This window comes from Semicossyphus pulcher, unplaced genomic scaffold, assembly GCF_022749685.1.
Source record: "Semicossyphus pulcher isolate SPU_LCO1_2020_fin unplaced genomic scaffold, fSemPul1.0.p SCAF_23, whole genome shotgun sequence".
Lineage (NCBI taxonomy): Eukaryota > Metazoa > Chordata > Actinopteri > Labriformes > Labridae > Semicossyphus > Semicossyphus pulcher.
Window position 1 is genome coordinate 3,500,720 of NW_027211697.1, and position 20,670 is coordinate 3,521,389.

At 39.7% G+C, this 20,670-nt stretch overlaps 3 protein-coding genes across 3 annotated transcripts; 1 reads left to right on the forward strand and 2 right to left on the reverse strand.

The window, feature by feature from the left end:
* Nucleotides 1–1,348: 1,348 nt before the first annotated feature.
* On the reverse strand, nucleotides 1,349–6,900 carry LOC138603198 (growth hormone secretagogue receptor type 1-like). Its single transcript, XM_069674903.1, has 5 exons — nucleotides 6,765–6,900; nucleotides 5,840–6,015; nucleotides 3,262–4,075; nucleotides 1,893–2,034; nucleotides 1,349–1,490 (listed from the first exon to the last, which is right to left on the reverse strand). Exons 1-5 carry the CDS (start codon nucleotides 6,898–6,900, stop codon nucleotides 1,349–1,351), a joined length of 1,410 nt encoding a protein of 469 aa, XP_069531004.1.
* A 2,044-nt stretch (nucleotides 6,901–8,944) lies between these two features.
* eci1 (enoyl-CoA delta isomerase 1) lies at nucleotides 8,945–14,672 on the forward strand. Its single transcript, XM_069674520.1, has 7 exons — nucleotides 8,945–9,031; nucleotides 9,794–9,916; nucleotides 10,011–10,138; nucleotides 10,333–10,479; nucleotides 12,096–12,217; nucleotides 12,343–12,521; nucleotides 13,082–14,672. The coding sequence occupies exons 1-7, from the start codon at nucleotides 8,989–8,991 to the stop codon at nucleotides 13,246–13,248; spliced, it is 909 nt and encodes a 302-aa protein (XP_069530621.1). The 5' UTR covers nucleotides 8,945–8,988; the 3' UTR covers nucleotides 13,249–14,672.
* Nucleotides 14,673–15,097: 425 nt separating this feature from the next.
* dnase1 (deoxyribonuclease I) lies at nucleotides 15,098–20,469 on the reverse strand. Its single transcript, XM_069674737.1, has 8 exons — nucleotides 20,326–20,469; nucleotides 19,875–19,963; nucleotides 19,613–19,699; nucleotides 18,693–18,808; nucleotides 17,067–17,179; nucleotides 16,774–16,928; nucleotides 16,590–16,683; nucleotides 15,098–15,154 (listed from the first exon to the last, which is right to left on the reverse strand). The coding sequence occupies exons 1-8, from the start codon at nucleotides 20,461–20,463 to the stop codon at nucleotides 15,098–15,100; spliced, it is 849 nt and encodes a 282-aa protein (XP_069530838.1). The 5' UTR covers nucleotides 20,464–20,469.
* Nucleotides 20,470–20,670: the final 201 nt, after the last annotated feature.

Below are 20,670 nucleotides of genomic sequence, written 5' to 3' on the forward strand. Positions count from 1 at the left end.
TAAAGAAACATAATGTGATATAAATTACATCTAAACATATCAGTTTCCTGAAACCACATGAATCAGAGTGATAGCCCTAGTCTGTGTGTGTGTGTGTGTATGTGTGTGTGTGTGCGTCTGTGAATGTGCAAACATGTTTTGAGGAGGAAATGTTACCAATATTAGTACACATAAAATATCTGCCCTTTAAAGATAGATATTGTGAAGAATACATCATTTACAATACACATTGTTGAGTTTAATAAGCCCTGCTTTATTCAGACATAAGATTCTTATTGAGCTAAAATAACAAAGTGCGGACATTTATGGAGGCAAATAATGGCCGAAAAAATTTTGAGCTTACAAAATAAAAACAATTTTTACAGCCAGCAGTTGCACTTAACAGAGCTCCCGAGGGGTCATGGCGAGTATTATTTTGGGGGATACTTTTGCGTTACTTTGCAATACTTTTTGTCTCCCTCTCCTTCTGAGCAATATATCTACTATATATCCGCACATCTGCTCCTAGCGCATCGACCAGTAGGGACAAGCTCATTGAATTTTACTTTGTAGTAGGCATTACGTATGCTGATATAGGCTCTGCAGTATTTCACCATTTTTTAAATTTGTGAATGCGTAAAAAATTGTCCACAAACAAAATTAAATAACAGTAAATTTGTACATAAGTTTTGCAGGTGAAGAAATATTTTGTGTACACAGAGAAAAAATTGCAAATGTTTATAAAAAAAATTGTAAAAACTATTTGTGTATGTGTCCTTCACAACGTCCGAGGTACAGACACACAAATTTCTATGTGCATGCGTGACCCTGAAGTTACAAGCTACGAGTTACAGGCACCAATTTTGACTGTGTCTTTACGTCTCAGCTAACCAGCCAGTCAGCTCGTCCCATGTTGTCCATTGAGCTTCCAATATGAGGAGGCTCAACTGTCCAATCAAGGGGCAACTGATTCTAGAGCGCATGTTCCTGTTACTTTGTTACGGTGGCCAATTTTTATTATACGTTATTATTCCTATGTAACTTGCAACCTGGAACACAGCAGTAAAATATTATCCTTATGATAACTTCATTTGAGCTTCCTACCCTGTAGCCATATGAATTCCTTTAAGCTAGCATGGATAGCTATATCAAAATAAGCACAGGAGCTCTGCTACATTAAGTGTCAGCCTGGGACCTTAGCATTAGGACACCTCAGTGGAAACCGGCAGTTAATATAGTTATTTGTTACACCTGTGTCTGTTTAAATGGCTTCTGTGCTTCAAAGGCACAATCTGAGGACCAAATGGAAACGACATGTTTTATTTACATGCAGCTTGTGCCTCTATTTCTGCGCTTGCGGTAGTTGCCCTTACAAAGTGGTCGTGGAGATCTGTCCTGTGAGTGTGCGCCGACGGTGAGACTGTGTGTGAGAGTGTTTTTGTATGAGGCTGTGAACAGCGTGTCTGTATCGGGCAGACATCAGGTTGTAGAGTAAAGGATTGATAGCAGCACTGAGGTAGAAGAGCACAGAGGACACCAGGTTGAAATACTGAGACAGATAGTATAGAAAATAATATGTGTCTGGGTGTGTGTGCGTATTGTTGAAGGGTGTGTCATTGTAACGGTCAGTAGGTGTGGCAGGTAATGTTTTTGTGAGTGTGTGTACATCTGGAAAGCTCGGCCTGTAGGAGTGTGTGCTGGTGCTCGTGTCAGTTAGAAAACTAGAATGTGTATTTGATACCTGTGTAATATGTGTAATTCTGTCTGTGTTATTGTGTGTTTCCGTATCAACGTTAGGCTCCAGATTGTGTACATGCAAGCTAGCGTTTATGTGTTTATGTCTTGTGTGTGAAGTAACATGGGAATATAAGTTTAGGCCCATGCTCATATCCTCAGATTGTGTGCCCGTTGACGTTTCTGTGTTAATCTCTAAGTCTGCCTTTTGGTCAGTGTATGCTTCCTGTCCGTCAGTACTGGTGCTGTGAGAGAGAAAGAAAATGGTCCGACCCACATGGAAGGGCAGCCAGCAGAGGACAAACGCCAAGACAATAACTCCTGTAGAGGGTGAGTAGAAAAGGGGCAGGGTAGGGAGTAAAACACAAGGGTAGGACATTAGAATCATTGCCCCGATTGACCGTATTCAAACGGGGGCCATTTTCCTCTGATGTCATGCTTAGGGTGAATTGTACTTCTGCTTCCAGTTTGATCAGCAACTAAAAAAATCCAGTGAAAATTCTGAGGACATATTTCAAGAAAAAAACACGATATTGGATAACCCAATGGCTACAGTGAAACAACAGCAACAGCTAGCGTTAGCATCCAGCCATTAATTGGATAATGTTACTGTTTGCTTGGAAGTGGCTGAAAGCTTATATTGCTCTTTAGTTGTTGTACACAATATAATAGGAAGGTTTACATTCCTAGCTAACAAAACATTAGCTTGAAACAAATAACTAGCTAATGTCCTAACTAGCTTATGTTGTATCTTGGAAGTGAAGAGAATGCTAGCATTAGCTGCTGTCTAACAGTGGCTAATGGGTTATCAAATATGTAGGTTTACTTTGAGATATGACTTCCCTCATGATTTTTTACCATGAGTTACTCATTTATTGAGAAGTAATGAAATTCAACTTTTGTTAGGTACCCTACAGTTATACAACTTACAACCTTGAATAAAGCCATAGCCTACGGCATAACAGCATTTGAGTTTGCTACCCTGAGCGTGACGTCACAGGAAAACGGCCACCTTGTGTATATGGTGATGGTTGGTTTTCTTAAAACTGGTTGGGCCGAGATGTTTTGACAGTGGAACGCCCTCCAAATTCATTTGTAGAGGTGAATAGCCACAATGGATAATTATACATTTTCTGAAGACTAGCATGGCAATCCCAAATATTCTCCTGGTTAGCCAAGGATTCCCTATGGGAAACATACATACTAACATAATGAACATCTAGCTCTTTCTACTATGCCAAATATGATGGCGAAACTACGAGAAAAGTCCTGGAAACTGAAGTTCGGAAAATAATGGAATTTATAATTGAAATCAAGTAAAGACTAAAGTAACTGTAAGTCACTGTAGTATTTTTAGCTTCCAGACAGCTAACTTAACGTCAAAGTTTCATAAAAGTTTAAGAGGCAAACATGTTAAACTTAGGTGTTAGTCATTTTTAGATGTATATTTACACGTTTGTATGTAGTATGTGTGGTTAGTGTATATATTTAGTTACTAATCTCTGTGTTAACACTAGTTTCTATGTGGTTTGTGAGTGTGTTTCTCACCCAGCATTTTGACAGTGTGCCGGTGACTCTGGTCTCTGCGGCTACTTTGTGGACGGAGCCAAAGTGTCCGTCCAATGAGGCTGTAAACCAGTCCCAGGATGCAGAAGGGGACCAGGAAGTACAAGTTGGAGAGAACCATCATGGCCGACAACAGACCAGATGAGAGAGCGTAGTCCGTGCAGCGGCACTCTCTGTTGTCAGGGAATCCATGACTTCTATCAACACTTTCTTCCATTTCTCTTCTATCGTCCCTTTTCAACTTATTACGGTGCTGTCCCTGAACTTCTTCTTTACCTCCTCCCTCATCTCTTGTTTCTGCTTCCTCTCCTTGTTTCCTCCCCTCCTCCCCTGTTTCCAGTTTTCTCTCTTCTTTCTCTCCAAACCATTTTAACTCACCAATACTTTCTCCCCACTTTATTCCCTCTAACTCTCCATCCATCGAGACCGCTTCTTCACTTCCTGTTTCCCTACCACCTATCATAAATCCTACTTTCTCTCTTTCCTGTCCTGTCCACCCTCTGTCCTCCCTCCATCCACCAAGCCCAGGCTCCTCTCCCCCAATTTCCTCTACTCCTACCATGACCAACACTGGTGCCGCACTGACGGCCGCGCCCAGCCACAGGCAGCTAATCAGAGCCCTGGTTCTCCGGCGTGTAACCAGGGTTTTGGCTGTTATTGGCCAGCAGACAGCCAGGTACCGCTCAAGGGAGAGGAAGGTGATGTGGAGGATTGTGCAGAAGGTGCAGCACTCTGACATGAACATAGTGAGCTTACAGGCAAGGTCTCCAAATGGCCAGGGTCTGGGTCTCCAGAGCTGAGAGAGACAGAAAATATTTACCCTTACGTCCTCTTTATTTTCACCTTTATTCCACCTCATGACAGCACAGCACAGCAAGTGATTCATTTGGTTTAAAATCCATAGACTGTAAATAACAAGTGGATGTAGACTTTTCAAAAATGAAGCCAACGCAGGAGTGTCTTACACAGTTTCTCTAATGGCCAATAGGACGACCAGTTCCAAAAAGAAGTCTGATTCACTCAGGTGGAGTTTTTACACCATTAAACATTTTTAGTATGAGTTTATGGTCTTAATTTAAATTCTTTTTCAGTACAGGGTGATATTTAATTTATTAATTTGGTTCTATTTAGAGGAAAATTGACCATAAAGCAGGGTGTGTTTTATTGTTAGGGCTACCTGTGACTGACAAGTAGCTTCCACGGTGACCTGTCAGTCCTTCTCAAAGGCTCCTTCAGATGCACCAGACAAATACGCCTTACTTTCCCAGGGCCACGAAGGATGAACCTGATGAATCCTTCGTGGCCCAACGTATCCCAAGATTTATCGCACTCCAATTCAAACGAGATGGTGGACTGTCAAGCGGCAGAGGAATACACTTTTAAATGTAAAAGTTTTTGGTTTCAACTCAATCAAATAGCTCGCGATATAAATGTAATAAGAAAACTGAAGGGGCCTTAAAAAACTTTAAAGTATCTTTCCTTAGCTACCTGTTGCTAGGTGACATGAGCAGCGCTTTGTGACACAAGGGTAAAGGCAGAAACAGCTGGTGATGCAAACAGGAAATCCTCTGTAGACCATTTCAGTCTGCGGCCCCTGAATTGAGACACAGCTATAGTCACTCCTGACTAAAAAAAAAGCCAAACTCAGAGCATGAAAACAGTAGTCCACAAACCACAGGGTGAAGTCGGTTTTGCGATGTCCTCTTCTTATATACAGTCTATGGTAATAACGTTTTTCATAAAGAAGTAATATTATACAGTAAGACCGTAGATCTTGCCAAGAACCCATTATATTCTTGCCTCATCTAAAGAGAAAGAATAATCATATATTTGCCAACATTAATATTCAAGTTTAGTATGACAGTGAACATTCACACTAGGTGTAGTGTGGGCCAAAGTACAAGCATAGGCTAAAACTAGCATGGCTGCCTAGCTTACACCTCTTTTAGTCACAATGACAATTTAGCTCTTTGGATTGCAGTGTTAGTTGGTCAACTTACAACTTTGACCTTTAATAAAGTGACTTAAAGCGATGTAGCAAAGGATTGGTTTGATTTGGTACATAAAATAACTCTCCATAGAAACCATTACCACAGCCTCAGAACCACCTGAAAATCATATTGACAGGACCTGTACATCAGTTACTGACAGGTAAACTCAAATACAAACAAAGAATTGCAGATTTTACTCTTGAACTCCTGAACCTTAAATATTGTTCATTCACTCACACATATAATTTGATCTTTCATTGGGATAGTGCAGAGATAATGATCCTCTGTGACAGGACCCTTGGAAGAAAACGTAATTTGGTAGCAGGGACTCCCCTGAGGGGAAGGCAACAGAGGGTTGTAAAAACCAATATTGGAAAACAATTCTTAGATGGACGCAAACAGCTTCTTCATTCAGCTCAGTGGTCTGATATACATGCTGTGACAGTACCTTAATCCAAAACATCTATCTGTTAACATCTACAACTATCTGGTCCAACCCACCTGTTTAAGACCATGACATGCATGCATAAATAAGGACACTATGAGCTTGTGTCTGTGAGTGCGTGTACCTTAAACAAATCCAGAGGCAGCAGCAGGAGTATCATCAGGTCACTGACAGCCATGCTGCTCAGGTAGAGGTAGGTAGAGCTTCTCATGTGAGGTCGGAGCCAAACCACCAGAATTGTTAGAATATTTCCCAGAAGGCCGAGGAGCAGCAGCGGAACATAAATGACAGTGACACACACTGGAACATCAAATATTGATGTTTTATCAGAAATACTTAATATTTACCTCAGTACAGTACAGATAGTCATGAATAAATATTAAGAATGAAATATTTAGACGTTTTTATTCTGCATAGTGCATTTTACGAGAAAAGCTAACAATTAAATTTTAAGGGAAAGTGTTACATTTAAGCTAGTGCAGTTGCTTGCTTTTTTGCTGAGAGTTGGATGAGAAGATTGCTACCGCTCATATTTGCACGGTAAGAATAAAACTGTAGCCAGCAGCATGTTAGCTTAGCACAAAACTGGAAAAAGGGGAACCACCTAGCTAGCTCTGTCACAAGGGTGAAAAAATCCTAATAGCACATCTGTAAGGTCAAGAATTACTTTGTGTCACATACAAAAAAATGTTCCTGTGGCTTGCAGGCGCGACTAAGACATGACTACATTGCAGCATCATCAAGAGATATGGCATCTTGCCTATTTTTTTCCATGTGATACCAAGAAAATTAGACCGTAAGAAAACCTTAACTTCAAACTCAAAGTTGTTGCACCCTATTACTTACGAGTACTGAGCTGAGTTTAAAAAAATCTTTTATAGCCCTTTAATGCTAAGCTAAGCTAAGCAGCTGCTGATAGCAGCTTCATATCTACGGTACAGACAGGGGAGTTGATCTTCTCATCTAAATCTGGCAAGAAAGTAAATAAGCCTTCATTAAATATCAAAGGAAAGTGGAAAAGATCTAATGGTGGTTTTCTTTTTACCCACCTAACTCAACAAAGCCAAAGTCAGGCTCCTCCCACTGGCACTCTTGGTTGGGGCAGTCGTCCAGGAAGCTCGATGAAAAGCCACAGTTGTCATCTTTGCAGCCACTGCCCATGTCTCCCAACTCAATAAAATCCATAATGCCTCCGGGTGAGGTTGGAGGGAAAGTGTAAGAAGAGGAGAGAGGTGTATGTTCCCCAGGTTACAGGGCGAAGAGGTGACGCACAGCAATGATTTCCTATGACGCTCGATCACAGCTGGAATTGAAGGGGTTGGCGAGGGTGATAGGTGCTGTCTGGTCAGAACAAAAGAAAAACAATTAAAATAAACACATTTACAAAAAACCATACATACATTATATAAACTGTATACTTTCATGTATGTAAAGACATACATGCAGTTTAGATGCATAAAGAATATACACGTTAGTTTCAAATCCCTTATAGATCAAACTTTTTTTTACTGTAGGAAAACATCTTAACTAAACTTAACTCATCTGTTTTGGTTCATTTGTCATTTACACTGAAACCAACAATAGCAATGAAAATATATGAAAAAATAAAACAAATCATTGTGCATCCACCCACAAAACACTCCTTTAGTGTACCTATATATATTATTTATAAGAGTTATTCAAAATTACGCTCACATACATACACTAACATAAAAACATGACCTTAAGTTAAACATGACTTAGCTTAAGGTAAAATAAACTTACTGCTTTAGAGGAGCTTCGGTTCCTGTTGTATCTGTCGCCTGCCTTCACACACTGTTGCTTTGGCCCTGACTTACACCAAAGACAAATCTTCTCTCTCACTCGCTCCTCTCTCTTATCACTTTCTCTCTTTCTCTCTCTCTCTCTCTCTCTTCTTTAGTTGTCTACTCCACCATGTACACTAAATCTGTTTACCTGTTTTGGCGCTTTCTATGAATCGATATGTGCATATTGTCAAATCAATTTGTTGTTTTTTTTCAACTTGCCTTTCACCAAGTACAATTAAAAAAAATCTACCTTAAGTATCGACAGTAAAAGTACTAATTTTTTGTTCACTATTTTACACAATTTTGGAAAATGAAAAGTTTTGAAGAGTAACTAACAGAACAATAAGTACAAACAGTTTGTTCAATAGATTTTTGAACTATGTCTCATTACTGTCTGTAAACTGTGTCTTTTCTATGGACGAGTTTATGCTCCAAAACAATAAAAGCCAATGGTAGTAACTGCAGATAGCTGGATAGCTGCAGATGTAACTGGCAGCGAAAACACTGAAAAATGAAATATTGTTTCATCAGAACCACTTTTTATTCACCTCAGACACACATAAGCACACATTGTAAGCCACGAAGAAGAAAAATGTACAAATGTGGAATTTTGTCTAATTTATAATTTTTATAACAGCAAGCATGTGAAGGTTTAAGGGAATAGTTTCCCTCTCTCATTTCTCTCAGTCAGGCACATGCATAGACAGGACCCAAGGGGGCTTGAGCCCCTGCCGTTGTGCCCCCAGAGTCAAAAAGTGCCCTTGAAAAAATATAGATAGATAGATAGTACTATACTATGAACTATTGATCCCAAACTGGCAAATTGTTGTTGTTGTTTTTTAATTCTATCAAATATAGAGACGGAAATGTAAAGTAGTATCCACGAAAAATATGCCTTATCAATTTAGGAGGTACTTCAACATGTCTTGACTTGTCATGAAAAGCACACATCACCAAGCCCCACCCCAGTTCGGTTACAGTGAATGATATCAATCAGTAGGCTCTGTTTTAAATATGACATCAACCAAAATAACACTTAGTTTTTGGTATCCATTAAAAAAAACCTGTATAAGTAGGTCAGTAGGACTACAGTAAAATTTAAACAGTTCTTATGTTATCAACATGTGGGGCAAGCGCCCTGATTTTTGCTTGTGCCCCTGCCCCCAAAAATGTCTGTGCACGGCCCTGCTCTCAGTCCAGTTATATATTTTACACAAAACAGTGTATAAATGTTTATCCTGCTCAGATAGCCCACTACTTTCTGTTTAACTACCTTATACTGTATACTGTATACATCTAACGTCCCGACGGTCAGTACTCACTCCCAGCCAGAAGGTGGCGGTAGTGCTTCTATAGCGCTGCCGATAAGCCACGGGCACATATGCACACAAAAAAACAAACAAATGTAAAGTAGAAGAAGAACTGCTCTTAACCCGCTGACCAGCACGGAAACTAGTAAGGCAAGATGGCATTGAGAGCTGCATTGAGGAGCAGGAGCGGCTTTTCAAGTATGTTTTCATGTGTGAGAGTTGCCACATTATTGTAAAGAGGCGATTTGGTTGCTTGCATCATTATTTAACAATCCTTCTAATGGAGTTTCTTAAGCAATCCGGCTGTTAGCTGTGTAAACTCTGTGTTAGCTGCAGAAACTGGGACAAAGGTTACAGTACACTGCTGGACTTTATTTCACCGATTTCACCTACAGCTAGCTTCCGATTATTATCACAGTATGTCAAAAATAAAAAATGCTATTGACTTCTTATTGGTTTTCTCTGCTTATCTACCAGCAGGATAATTTAATCCCTGCTACTGTTAAGATTTCTCTTTGTTTTCATTCTGGCCAGTCTTCTACTTGTTATTTATATGTAAGAAGTATAAGACTGTTGTACACTTGTGTCAATTATTTTGAAAGAATGAACAAAATGTGGGGTTAAACCTGCTCTTGAGTACACGTGATCATGTGATCTTTTAAAAAAGTGCTATTAACGATTACTCTTGTACACTTGTGTAAATATGGGTCACTTGAGGATAACGTTATTGTATGTTTACACATTGCACACGTAAGTGTAATTAATAAAAGTTGGATAAACACAAACAGACAAGGACAAGACATATAACAAGACACATACAACATACAGTGTTGTTGCACTATACAGATTATAGATGTGTTAGAAATACCTGTTTATAATGTTGAGATCGTTTTAACTAAATGTATTTTATTTTGGTTTGGATTTTCTAATTAGCATAACATTTCATTTGTGTGTGTGTAGGTCTTCTGTCCCACTGGTCCTCCTGCAGTCATGGCACTGTGCGTGTGTCTCCTGTTCTCGTCGCACAGCAGAGGAACAACTCCTCCGTGCCTGTGGTTAAAGTGGACTTTGACCAAAGCACAGGTAAAGAATTGCCCACCTCCTTCTCTTTTTTTCTTTCTGTCTCTTTTTGTTATTTAAAGCCCCCTTTCACACATCCGCATGTCTGTCTCTGTAGGTGTGGCAGTGCTGCACATGCAGAGTCCGCCTGTCAACAGCCTCAGTTTAGATTTCCTTACTGAGTTCTGCATCGCCGTGGAGAAGCTTGAGATGGATAAGAGCTGCCGAGGCCTCATCCTCACATCGGTACAGTAAAACCTATTCCTTTAAAGCACAGAGTCTGCAGGAGGTTTAAGATGTGTTTTTTGGCTTTCTGTTTGTCTGACATAGTAGTTAAAAGTGCATTACATGCTTGATAAACATGGAAGGAAATATTCTTAATTGATAAAGAATGTTTAATTTTTTCCCCCTGTGTGTTTTTGTGTGTTGCTTCTATCCAGAGCCAGCCAAGAGTGTTCTCAGCCGGTCTTGACATCATGGAGATGTACGGGAAGAGTCCAGAGCGCTGTGGAGTGTTCTGGAAAGCAGTTCAGGAAATGTGGCTGAAACTCTACAGCTCCAACATGGTCACTATAGCTGCAATCAATGTACGTATAAAACCATGCCTGCATAGAGACTGAGTGCAAGACATCATGCACAAGCTAATGCACATTAAAACAGCCACTGAATTATATTTAATTTGTTTAATATTTAAAATATGATTGAAGTTAGGTTCAGCCATGAGCCTGTTCTGCCTGAGCCGCACCTTTGTAAGATGTTCTGGTATTTTGTTTTTAACTGTTTCCATGTACGTTGTTCTCCCTCTGGATTGCTCCTAAATTAATATAAATTGTAGCTTCTCTTTCAGTTGTGATTAAATATTAAATAAATAGACCAGTTCAAACTTGCGCATTTACTCGAGCTTCTCGAGTTTCTTCCCACGCCGCTTCTCTCTCTTGCAGCTGCAGCCGTGTTACTTTATTTTTCTAAAAACATGCTCGTATTCGCTGAACGTCCGTATGAGGATTTTGAGCTCCACTGGTGTGACGTAGGAGGACCTCTTTTTGTGTACCATTGCCATGGTGAATCGGGGCTCCATTAATGCTGGCTTTTCATAGTCAGCGTGCACTCACTTAACTCCGGCTGAACCTACTCAGGGTAAGTCAAACCACAGTCCGGGGTTAGACTGAGGGTTTGTTAAACCACCTTTTTGGACCGGACCTCAGCTCTTCACTAGAGCGCAGAGTGAACTGACCGCTGAGCTGCCTGTAAACTGTAAACAAACCAGCGATGCCACTGCCATCACAGATCATATTGGTGGGATGACCGAGGCAGACACTCCATTACGAGAGGTGGCTTTTCAGTGAGTGTATTTCCGTTGTAAAAGGCACCTCATCCTGTTGCCTGTTAACACTGTGCCCGAATTAACAGACTGTTCATGGAGCGGAAGTGCCGCGAAGTGTTTACTTTTAATGGCTATATCAGCACACACACAGCGTGAGGTCGCGTATGCGGACAGGAAGTAGGAGACGCTGACCTTTTGTTTCAAAATGTTACTGTAAAAATATATTTGAACACAGATAGAAATTATGACATGGTGTAATGACATACTGTATAAGTAGCACAACTGAAGCCCACAAGTCCAAATGTCTTGATTTTATAAAGAAACGTGTCGCTCCACCTGAGCTCTCTAATATTTCATGCGGGTGTCGGAGTCGCTGAACCAGTGTGGTAAAAGTGAGAGGGGGTTTTGTTTTGTTAGAAAAAAATAGACTTAAAAGTCCCAAAAAATAAAGTATGATTGTTAATTGTTCATACGGACATGAAAACACTGCGTTAATCTGGTATTATTCCCTTTTTTTTTTTTTTTATAGTAACAAATATCGCGGATCAAAAAGTTATCACAATGTCAGTTTTTTCCAACACCGTGCAGCCCTGATATGCACTGTAGCTAGCTAAAAGAACAACATATCAGCAGGTCAATGGATGATTTTGTTACCCAAGAGAAAAATTCATTATTGCTGGTCTGTTTTACTGACACTTCTTGCCTGTTTTTCTTGGAGAAACGATCCCACTGAATGGCAAACATTTAGATATTTACAACTGCTTGATTAAATCATCAGAGATTAAACCAGGCCTTGTATAGCTTAGGCCTGGTTTTTCTTCTGCTCTAGAAGTGATGAGCTTTTACAGTATTTTGACTTCCCCATCACTTCTCTCGCAGGGCTCCAGTCCTGCAGGTGGCTGTCTGATGTCTCTGACGTGTGATTACAGAATAATGGCAGACAACCCTCGTTACAGCATCGGCCTTAATGAGACGCAGCTCGGCATTGTAGCTCCTTTCTGGTAAGGACTCCTTAGCATGACTCCAGCTGTAGCATGATGATGATAGCGTGAATATGTACAGTAAATCAAACATCTCTGCTGATCTTTTGTACTGTTTAACAAGCAAATCATGCTGCTGTCTGCAGGTTTAAGGACACTCTCGCCAACACAGTGGGTCACAGACACGCAGAGATGGCCTTGGAGCTGGGTTTGCTCTACAACCCGTCAGAGGCGCTGAACATAGGAATGGTAGACCAGCTGGTCCCCGAAGACCAGGTCCTCACCACAGCCGCACAGACCATGAAGAAGTGGTTGGCTATTCCAGGTACACTGCAATTTCTTAAACACCTTAAAAATACCTTTAACACCTGTACATTGAGAGTAAAGAAGTCAAATTCCTTGTATGTGCCCACATGCTTGGCCAATAAAACTCATTCTGATTCTGAAATAGGAGGTTTATGTTGTAGCATACCATAACCCACACAGATACTTCACCAATCAATGACATATACCAATATCAATGTAAGGGCAGTAAAAGTCATTTTAAGTCATGTGTACTTTAAGTCAAGCATGACTTTTGTTTGGGCTGTCCTCTAGAGGTAGAAGTTTGTTAGGTGTCTCCACCCTGCTGTAGTGATGTAGGAGTGTGCTCAAGTTGAATTGTGTTAATTTAATAAAACTCTGTCCTAGTAGAAGAAATCAGTAAATATAATAGAATCAAAAGAATCGTCTGACATCATTTTTAGTTCTGTCATTGCTCAAAATGCAGGGAATAAGATAACAAATATTTAGTTCAATATTTTACTGAGTCAAGTCACTGATTTAAAGGCCAGGGGAGATCTTGATGGAACCAGTAAGCTAATTCTTTATCTCTTCACTTTACAGACCACGCCAGACAAATCACCAAGTCCATGATGAGGAAGCCAACCATTGAAAAGCTCGTGTCCAAAAGAGAAGCTGACATCCAGAATTTTGTCACCTTCATCACCAAGGACTCCATTCAGAAGTCGCTCCGCATGTACATTGAGATGCTTAAAAAGAGAAAGGGCTAGAAGAAAGAGGGACACATTTAAAATGACTAACACATACACACATATTAGAGGGATGCTTTGTCACTTGTTGCCTTCAGTTAAATGTCTTTATGGGTGTTGATGGTGCTAAAATAATTTAATAAAGCTTTCTGAAACTCCTCTTTATAACTGTGTTTACTCAGTAAAAAGAGAACAAATGATTGACGCTAATGATCCAGTGACAAATAAATGTTTTATATGTCAAATGTTTAAGTTCTTAAATTAAAATCAGTAAGTTAAAATTTTGTTTACTTTCCACCTATTTTAAGGAAAGTAAACTACTTATAAAGACCATGCTCTAAGCCCAACCCCAACTGTTGTTTTGTCCTGTTCATATGAAGTTTAATATAGCAGTGGCAAATTTGACATCCAAAAATAGCCCTGTTTTTTTTTTTAATAACAAACAACAGTCAAATAATTATACAAAAGCATGTTTCCTAGCAAAACATGTGGATTTTGTCTGTTTACATGTCAACTGTTGCTAAAAGATATCAGATGTAGCTAGCTAACATAAGCTAATGCTAACGCTAAAAACTGTTGAGTTAGTCAGCTTTCTCTGCCGCTGTTTAAATATATCTCTTGTTTTAAATCTGTAAGGAGTCTGAAATACTGTATGTACATACTGCCAACATATATGATATAAGATTTGTAAGTTAAGAGCTTATTTAGCTTGTTTTATAATATATCATATAAGGTGGTAGGATAACCAATGAGTTATTACATGATGCTACACAAGGTTACAGATATGTTTTAATTTAACCTGAAATCACCACAAAGTAAAATAGGTATCTGATGACACGAGCTTTACTTTTAAAATAATGCTAGGTTAATGTAAGCTATCAAGCTGGGAAATGTTTGAAACTAATGTTGGATCAAATAAACACTTTTGAAGCCATGTGTCAAACTTATGTTTTTGAAAAGCTTTAGTAATACACTATACTTTACCATCTTTAACTTCTGAGGATCACCCCTCCTTTAAAGAAAAGTCATTTGTTGTCACAGACATGTCTTCACACTTTAAAGTGCTTAGCCTTCTTGAAGAACCTTAGCAACTTATCAAAATCAGCTTTGGTGCTTTTGTACGGAAGCCCTAAGCGGACATGCATGCATATATTTTGTTTACCGTTTTCCCGTGAAAATGAGTAATTTCAGGTTGTTTTCTTGAGATCTCGACTTACTTCTGACTTTATCTTGAGATAACTATGCTGCGCCACTGTTATGTCTGATGATCATAACTCATAACCCCAGAGTTGCAAAAGCACAAATGTTCTGCTTATGAAGTGTCTATGTGGTTAGTGGAGTGATTGGTGTAATAAAAGAAAATAAGTTAGGGGTCAAAGTTGCTATATTATTCATTTTTTGTGACTTTGTTTTACCCCAGAAATAAATAAAAACAATTCACCATATTTGCTTTTGTTTTGTTTTTTTTTGCTTTTTCTTACCTAGGTAAAATGATTGGCAGATATCTTAAGTTTTATGTGCCAACATTTTTGCCACCTAATACAATACAAAGTGACCGACCTGATGTTGCCTTAAAAAAAATTGAATTGTTATTTTAGAAACATGTCTCAGTTACCGTAAATAGTAATTGCACTTTTCTTTAGGTAGAAAGTGGTTCTGAATACAAGAGGCTTTTTTTTGCACCTTACCTTCAGTTTGAGACTCTTAGACATGACCGTTCCAAGAAGCAAGTTTGCAATGAAACACTTATTTACATATTTTTGTTTATTCTGGTTATTCACGGTTACCGTGGCTGGCGAGAGTTTACCCTATGAATAATCATAATTCAGATTGAACATTGAGGTCTGTGGAGGGTTGGGAGAGTTGAGATTTAGACCGCAGACGTAAGCTTCACCTCCACAGGGAAATGATCACTGACAGCCAACGCCTGAAAGACAGAGAGACAACAACAGTAAGCAATATGTAAATCATGCACTGTAAAACTCAATAGGCCATCAAAATACCAATTTTACCAGCATCACTAAAGGACTTTATCCAGTTACGTGCTGATTTTGCTTAACTGGAAAGGAAAACCAGCACTGACTGGTTTTGCTGTCCAACACTAGACTGGTAAGAGCTAAAAAGAAGTTATCCTGGTAGACGGACAAATGTGTTATCTCTTCTGTTATTTTTTCTGACAGATTTATCTTATCCTCCTTCCATTCAGACAGATGTATTACTGTCCAGATTCAGGTTAGTCCAATCAGAACCACTGATCAAATAGAGGGCAGGTTTAATCGCTAACAGTACAGAAGAGCATCATTGAGGTCTTTTTGTAAACAACTGAGATTGTTGCTGCTGATGTTTAACTTTCAGACGCCACTATTGCATCAGAATTAATCCAACTTGGCAGTAGTTCACTTAAATTACAAATGGTAAGGGGTGCTGGTTTCGCTCAGTTTGTAGAGCAGGCGCCCCATGTACCGAGGCTACAGTCCAGATTTTGGGTTTGGTGCGTGCATGTCATCCCCCACTCTCTATGATGAACTTGAGGGCAACGTAGTTGGATTGTAGAATTTTCTCCCTGGCCTAGCAGGCTTCAGCTACGTCACATGTTTAGTTTGCTGTGGTTGTATGTCTATTTAATAGTGTCCAGAGATGTTTTGTCTGCATCTATTGATAACATCCCTTTGATATTTGAAAATGAAGAGAAGAGAGGTTGCAGACTGTGAAATGGTCTGGCAATGTCAGGCTTATAATAAGTGTTACTGCTGACCCCTTTTCCAAAGCATACAGTTATGGTTTCGCTTTCTTGCTAAGGTATATTATTAAAAATTGTCTGCAAATAAAACCAAGATAGGTTGAAATAAAATTGAAATTTTAAGTTCAATTAGAAGCAGAACTATTTAATCGGCTGGAACCAATAAGTTAATTGAGTCTCCTCCAGGCCACTTCTCCGAGGCAACAAGTAGCACAGCACATACTGTAACCCTTTGCAGAACACTGAATTGTCTTTTCTTAACTGAAGACAAACTACATATAAGATTTTCTTTGTAAATTTAACAGCTGCTGGTAGACAGACTTTGTTACCATTGTACAGAGCCACAATTATTTCCAGTCTTTGTGGGAGAAATTACAGTTATCGTGTTTGAATATCTTCACCACACATGTAATCATGTTCCATGTCTACTATCCTTGATTATCCTGAATTTTGTACAATGTAACCGTTGCATTAGTCTGATTGCTCACTAACTTAGCATTAATGTAACAGAAGTGTTCCAGATAAGATAAGAAAAATAATATCTTTATAAATTCATAATGTTTGTACTTTGCAGCTGAAGTGACTTGTTTTACAGAAGCAGTGAAGCTAAAGCTGTTTTTACCAGACTGTGGCTGAGATCCATGTCCATCATGAAGTCGTAGACCTGAGCGCTGCCGTGCACCACTCCCTTCATCATGTCAGAGGTGACCACGATCCTGCAAATACAGTAAGAGGGTTGGAATTAAGTGTCGGTGTGAGTGTGTGTGTGTGCATGCAAGTGTCTGCATGTTTATGTATGTGTATACCTGTCGTAAGGGCAGTTAGTGTGTGTTACAGTAGTGTCAGCCTCATCCGTGATCAGCCAGTGGAAACTCTTATCGGTGAAGAGGCGGATCTGCTGCCAGTCGGAGCCTGATACATAATTGCAGCCTGTGTTGAAGTCACCAAGCAGAACAATGTCCTGCAGGGAGAGGAGAACGGTTCAACCACCACATGTTTCACCAAAATAACCATCATCTGCATCCCTTCTTAATCGTTATGGCAATAAAGATTTAATATTGCGTGTGGCTGGGTTTGAAGAGTTGAATAGAGGATTCACATTGGTGTTCCAGCGGGTGCGGACATCTGACACCACATCATACAGAGCGTCCGTCTCCTCCAAAGCGGAGTCTGGAGAGGTGTGCTGTGGGATCAGAACAAAGTTCTGCACAGCTAGAAGACAGGAGGAGGGGAGGAGAGAGGGAATGAGAAGAGGATGCTTAAAGGAGAGGAAACAAGTCAAGATTTATGACATGGAAACCCTATTTGGGCGCCATGGGTCCTCTAGGGTAGGTAATACAAAAGTAACAAGGTCAAAGGTCACTGAAAACTGTCAAAAGATGTTTATGGCCATAACTAATAGAATGAGGATGAAGTGCTGACATTTTTAATCTAAGGTTAAAGGTCAACTTCATTGTGACACCATGAGCTGTGTCCCAATTCAGGGGCTGGAGGCTGGTTGCATCACAGCAGCATGTCGAAAGCTTTCCCATTTCAAAGGCTCCTTTAGACGCGGCCAACAAATGCGTCCTCTTTTTCCCTTTTGCCACGAAGGATCCATCAGGTCCAACGTATCCCAAGATTCACTGTGCACCAATTCAAACGAGATGGCGGACTCTTAAGCGGCAGGGCAATACACTTTCAATGTAAACGTTTTTGGTTTCAAGTCAGTCAAATAGCTAGCGATACGAATGTTAAAAATGAAGAAAGGAGCCTTGAAACTTCAAATTATCTTTAAAGTAATAGGTTAAGTTATGTGATGTTAGTTAGTAGCTAGTAAGCCCGCTAGTGTTTGGTGACGCAACATTTAAGATGTAATCTCGAAGATTTTCATTTAAATAAATGTCTGTTTAGTCACTATCGCCAAATGAGGTAACACAATGGTGATTGAGCCTATGGCCCACTGATGAAAGCCTTTGCATTTGCAGTATATAGTATTATTAAGGACTGGGTGTCTGTGGTGACTTTCGCAGAAAAATCACAAGCGGCACCCAGCAGTGGTTGGTCTGCCAGAGAGGGTAGGCGGAGCTAAGCCGCTGCTTTTCCGGTCTCTGCAAGTGTTGTGAGTAAACAGTAAACTTCTATGGCTGAACAAACAGATAAATGACCAATGACTACAGATATAACTTCAAAAATAAGTGAAAATCCAAAGAAAAAGAAACAAACAGTCTAAAAAGGAAAGTGACCGTCAGCGAGGAAAATCAAGAGTTACAACCGTAACAAATGGATCCAACCATCAACATTTTCTTATCTGGACGTATGCGTTTGCAAGTTCCTTTTATTGCCATAAGGTGCCACCAAATAGAACAAAAATTAGATCTTCAAGATTATAACTTTAAGGGTGGGAACAGCTTCTGACGCAAACAGGAAATCCTCCCTATACCAGACTGTCACTTTTCAGTTCAGCATTTGCGTACACAGGCTACGAATGACTCCTCCGTCGGCCGCGACCTCCGAATTGAGACACAGCTATCATATCCTAGAAGAAAAACCTTTTCGGCCATTATTCCCGATCCATTCTTATTAACATAACATCTCAGGAACACCCGAAGGGAATGTCTTCATATTTGGCACAAACTTCTTCTTGGACTCAGGTGTGAACTGCTAATATTTTGGTGGTCAAAGGTCATTGGTCATTCATCATTCTCGTGAACATGATATCTCAGCGATCTCATCCACAGCCTACCTGGGATGTTGGAGGAGAACATGACGACAAAAGGCTCTCTCATGAAGGTGTCGGTCCCACAGGACTCACAGCCGTCATCGTAGGTGAAGTTTTTAACCACGGACACAGTCTGCTCCCTGAACAGGAAAGACAATTCACTTTTGTAGATTTTTTGTAGAACAGTTTATACGGTAAGTTACAGCATATACATAAAAACATTGTTACTCATGAGCTACTTGGTTTGTATCAACCCTGTTCCTTCTTATGGCCACTAGAGGGCAGACAGACTAATGTTGAATATGTGAGAGAATGAAAGCGGTGTGCAGATGTGTCACATACTCAACATGCATCGTATGGAAAGAAAATACATGTACTTATAACTACAATAGCATTACTGTATTTCTCAACAAAGCTGGACCAAAATGTTTTTTGTACTGACCAACATTTTTTTGCAGATATATAAATTCAAGATACAAACGAACACAGTATTTGTGCACAATGTGCATGTGTGACACTTTGAATGAGTCATGTGAACATTTTAGATGCATTTTGATTTCAAGTTCAACTGAGACGTCTACATGGCAAAGGTTCACAGCGAGTGAAACGTTTGGATATTTAAAGAAAGTCGGATGAGATTTTGTGTTAAAAAACACTGCTTACACATGTACAGAACAAGATAAGTAAAGACAGTTCCTCATAGGAGCTTTGAATAACTAACACGAAGGCCCATGAGGCCCATTCTGTTGTATTACTTGTGGTTATATAAATGTGACTACACAGTATATTGTAGCTGATTATTTAACAATGTTCACGGCTACTTTTACCTCAATTCGGGATCCTCTAGTGAACAGACACAAAGATGCTGCAGGGCTGAAGGAAGTTAATCTTCTTTACTAGAAGTTTTATTATTGTAATGGCTTTGTTTATTCCTTTTTGTGTACCTGTAGAGGAAGAGATATCTCTCCTTATAGGTGCTGCGACCCAGAGGCTCACTGACGATGTGGCTGTACCGGAACTCAGGAGAACCTCTAGGAAAACACACACACACACACATTTATGAGACATAAAGATGAGGAGCATCATTTTTTATCTCTTATAACATCATATCATTATGTAAGCTTTTGAGCTGTCTACCTGTTTTACAACCACATTGTGTGTAGTAACACTGTGTATTCACTATATAAGGTGTGTAGTGAGTCTAACTTGTTAACATGCTCCATGAGTTTTTTGGTTGCTGATAGGTCGCTGTCTCTGACCTCCTGGATCAGAATGATGTCATAGCGATGGACAATCTGAAACACAAAGACACATATTTCTCTTCTTCTAACAATATTACATATCTGTGTTTTACACTGTTCTGGGTAGTGAAGTGGTATACACATAAAGTAAAACATAAAAGAGTGCAATAGGCTATGAAGCTCATTGGAGGGGGATTATGGGAAATGTAGGAGCCTGGCACACGGGGTCTATAATTGAAACTATTTCATGGAAGTTAATTACTAAAATCCTCCAACATCATAGCAATGTGAGGGAGGTAAAATATTGGCTAAACCTTTTGTTAGTTTTAGTCACTCTCCTGCAAAATAAATTGTTTTCATATTTCAAATGTGGGAAACGATGAAATGCAATAAATTAGCAATATTAAGTTTCTAACCGTGCTGATGAGGTTCATCAGAGTCGTATTGGAGGCTTTCTTCTGTCCGAATGACTTGATGTTGAAGGCTCCCAGCAGCAGAGAGCTGGACAGATGCAGCAGGGCCACAAAGAGACCCAGCGCGCACACCAAACGCATCCTGGGCCAAAGAGGTCACATATATGACAAAGAATAATAACAATTCAGATGTAAATTAGCTATCGTAGTTAATAACTTCTGTTGAAATGGTGTTTATCCTACTTTTAAAAGGAGCCTGAAGGTCTCTTGTTGTCTAAGCTATACTGTGGGAGGTAGACACCTGCAGCCCTGGACGCATGACAACATGATCCCTGCTACACTTTATCT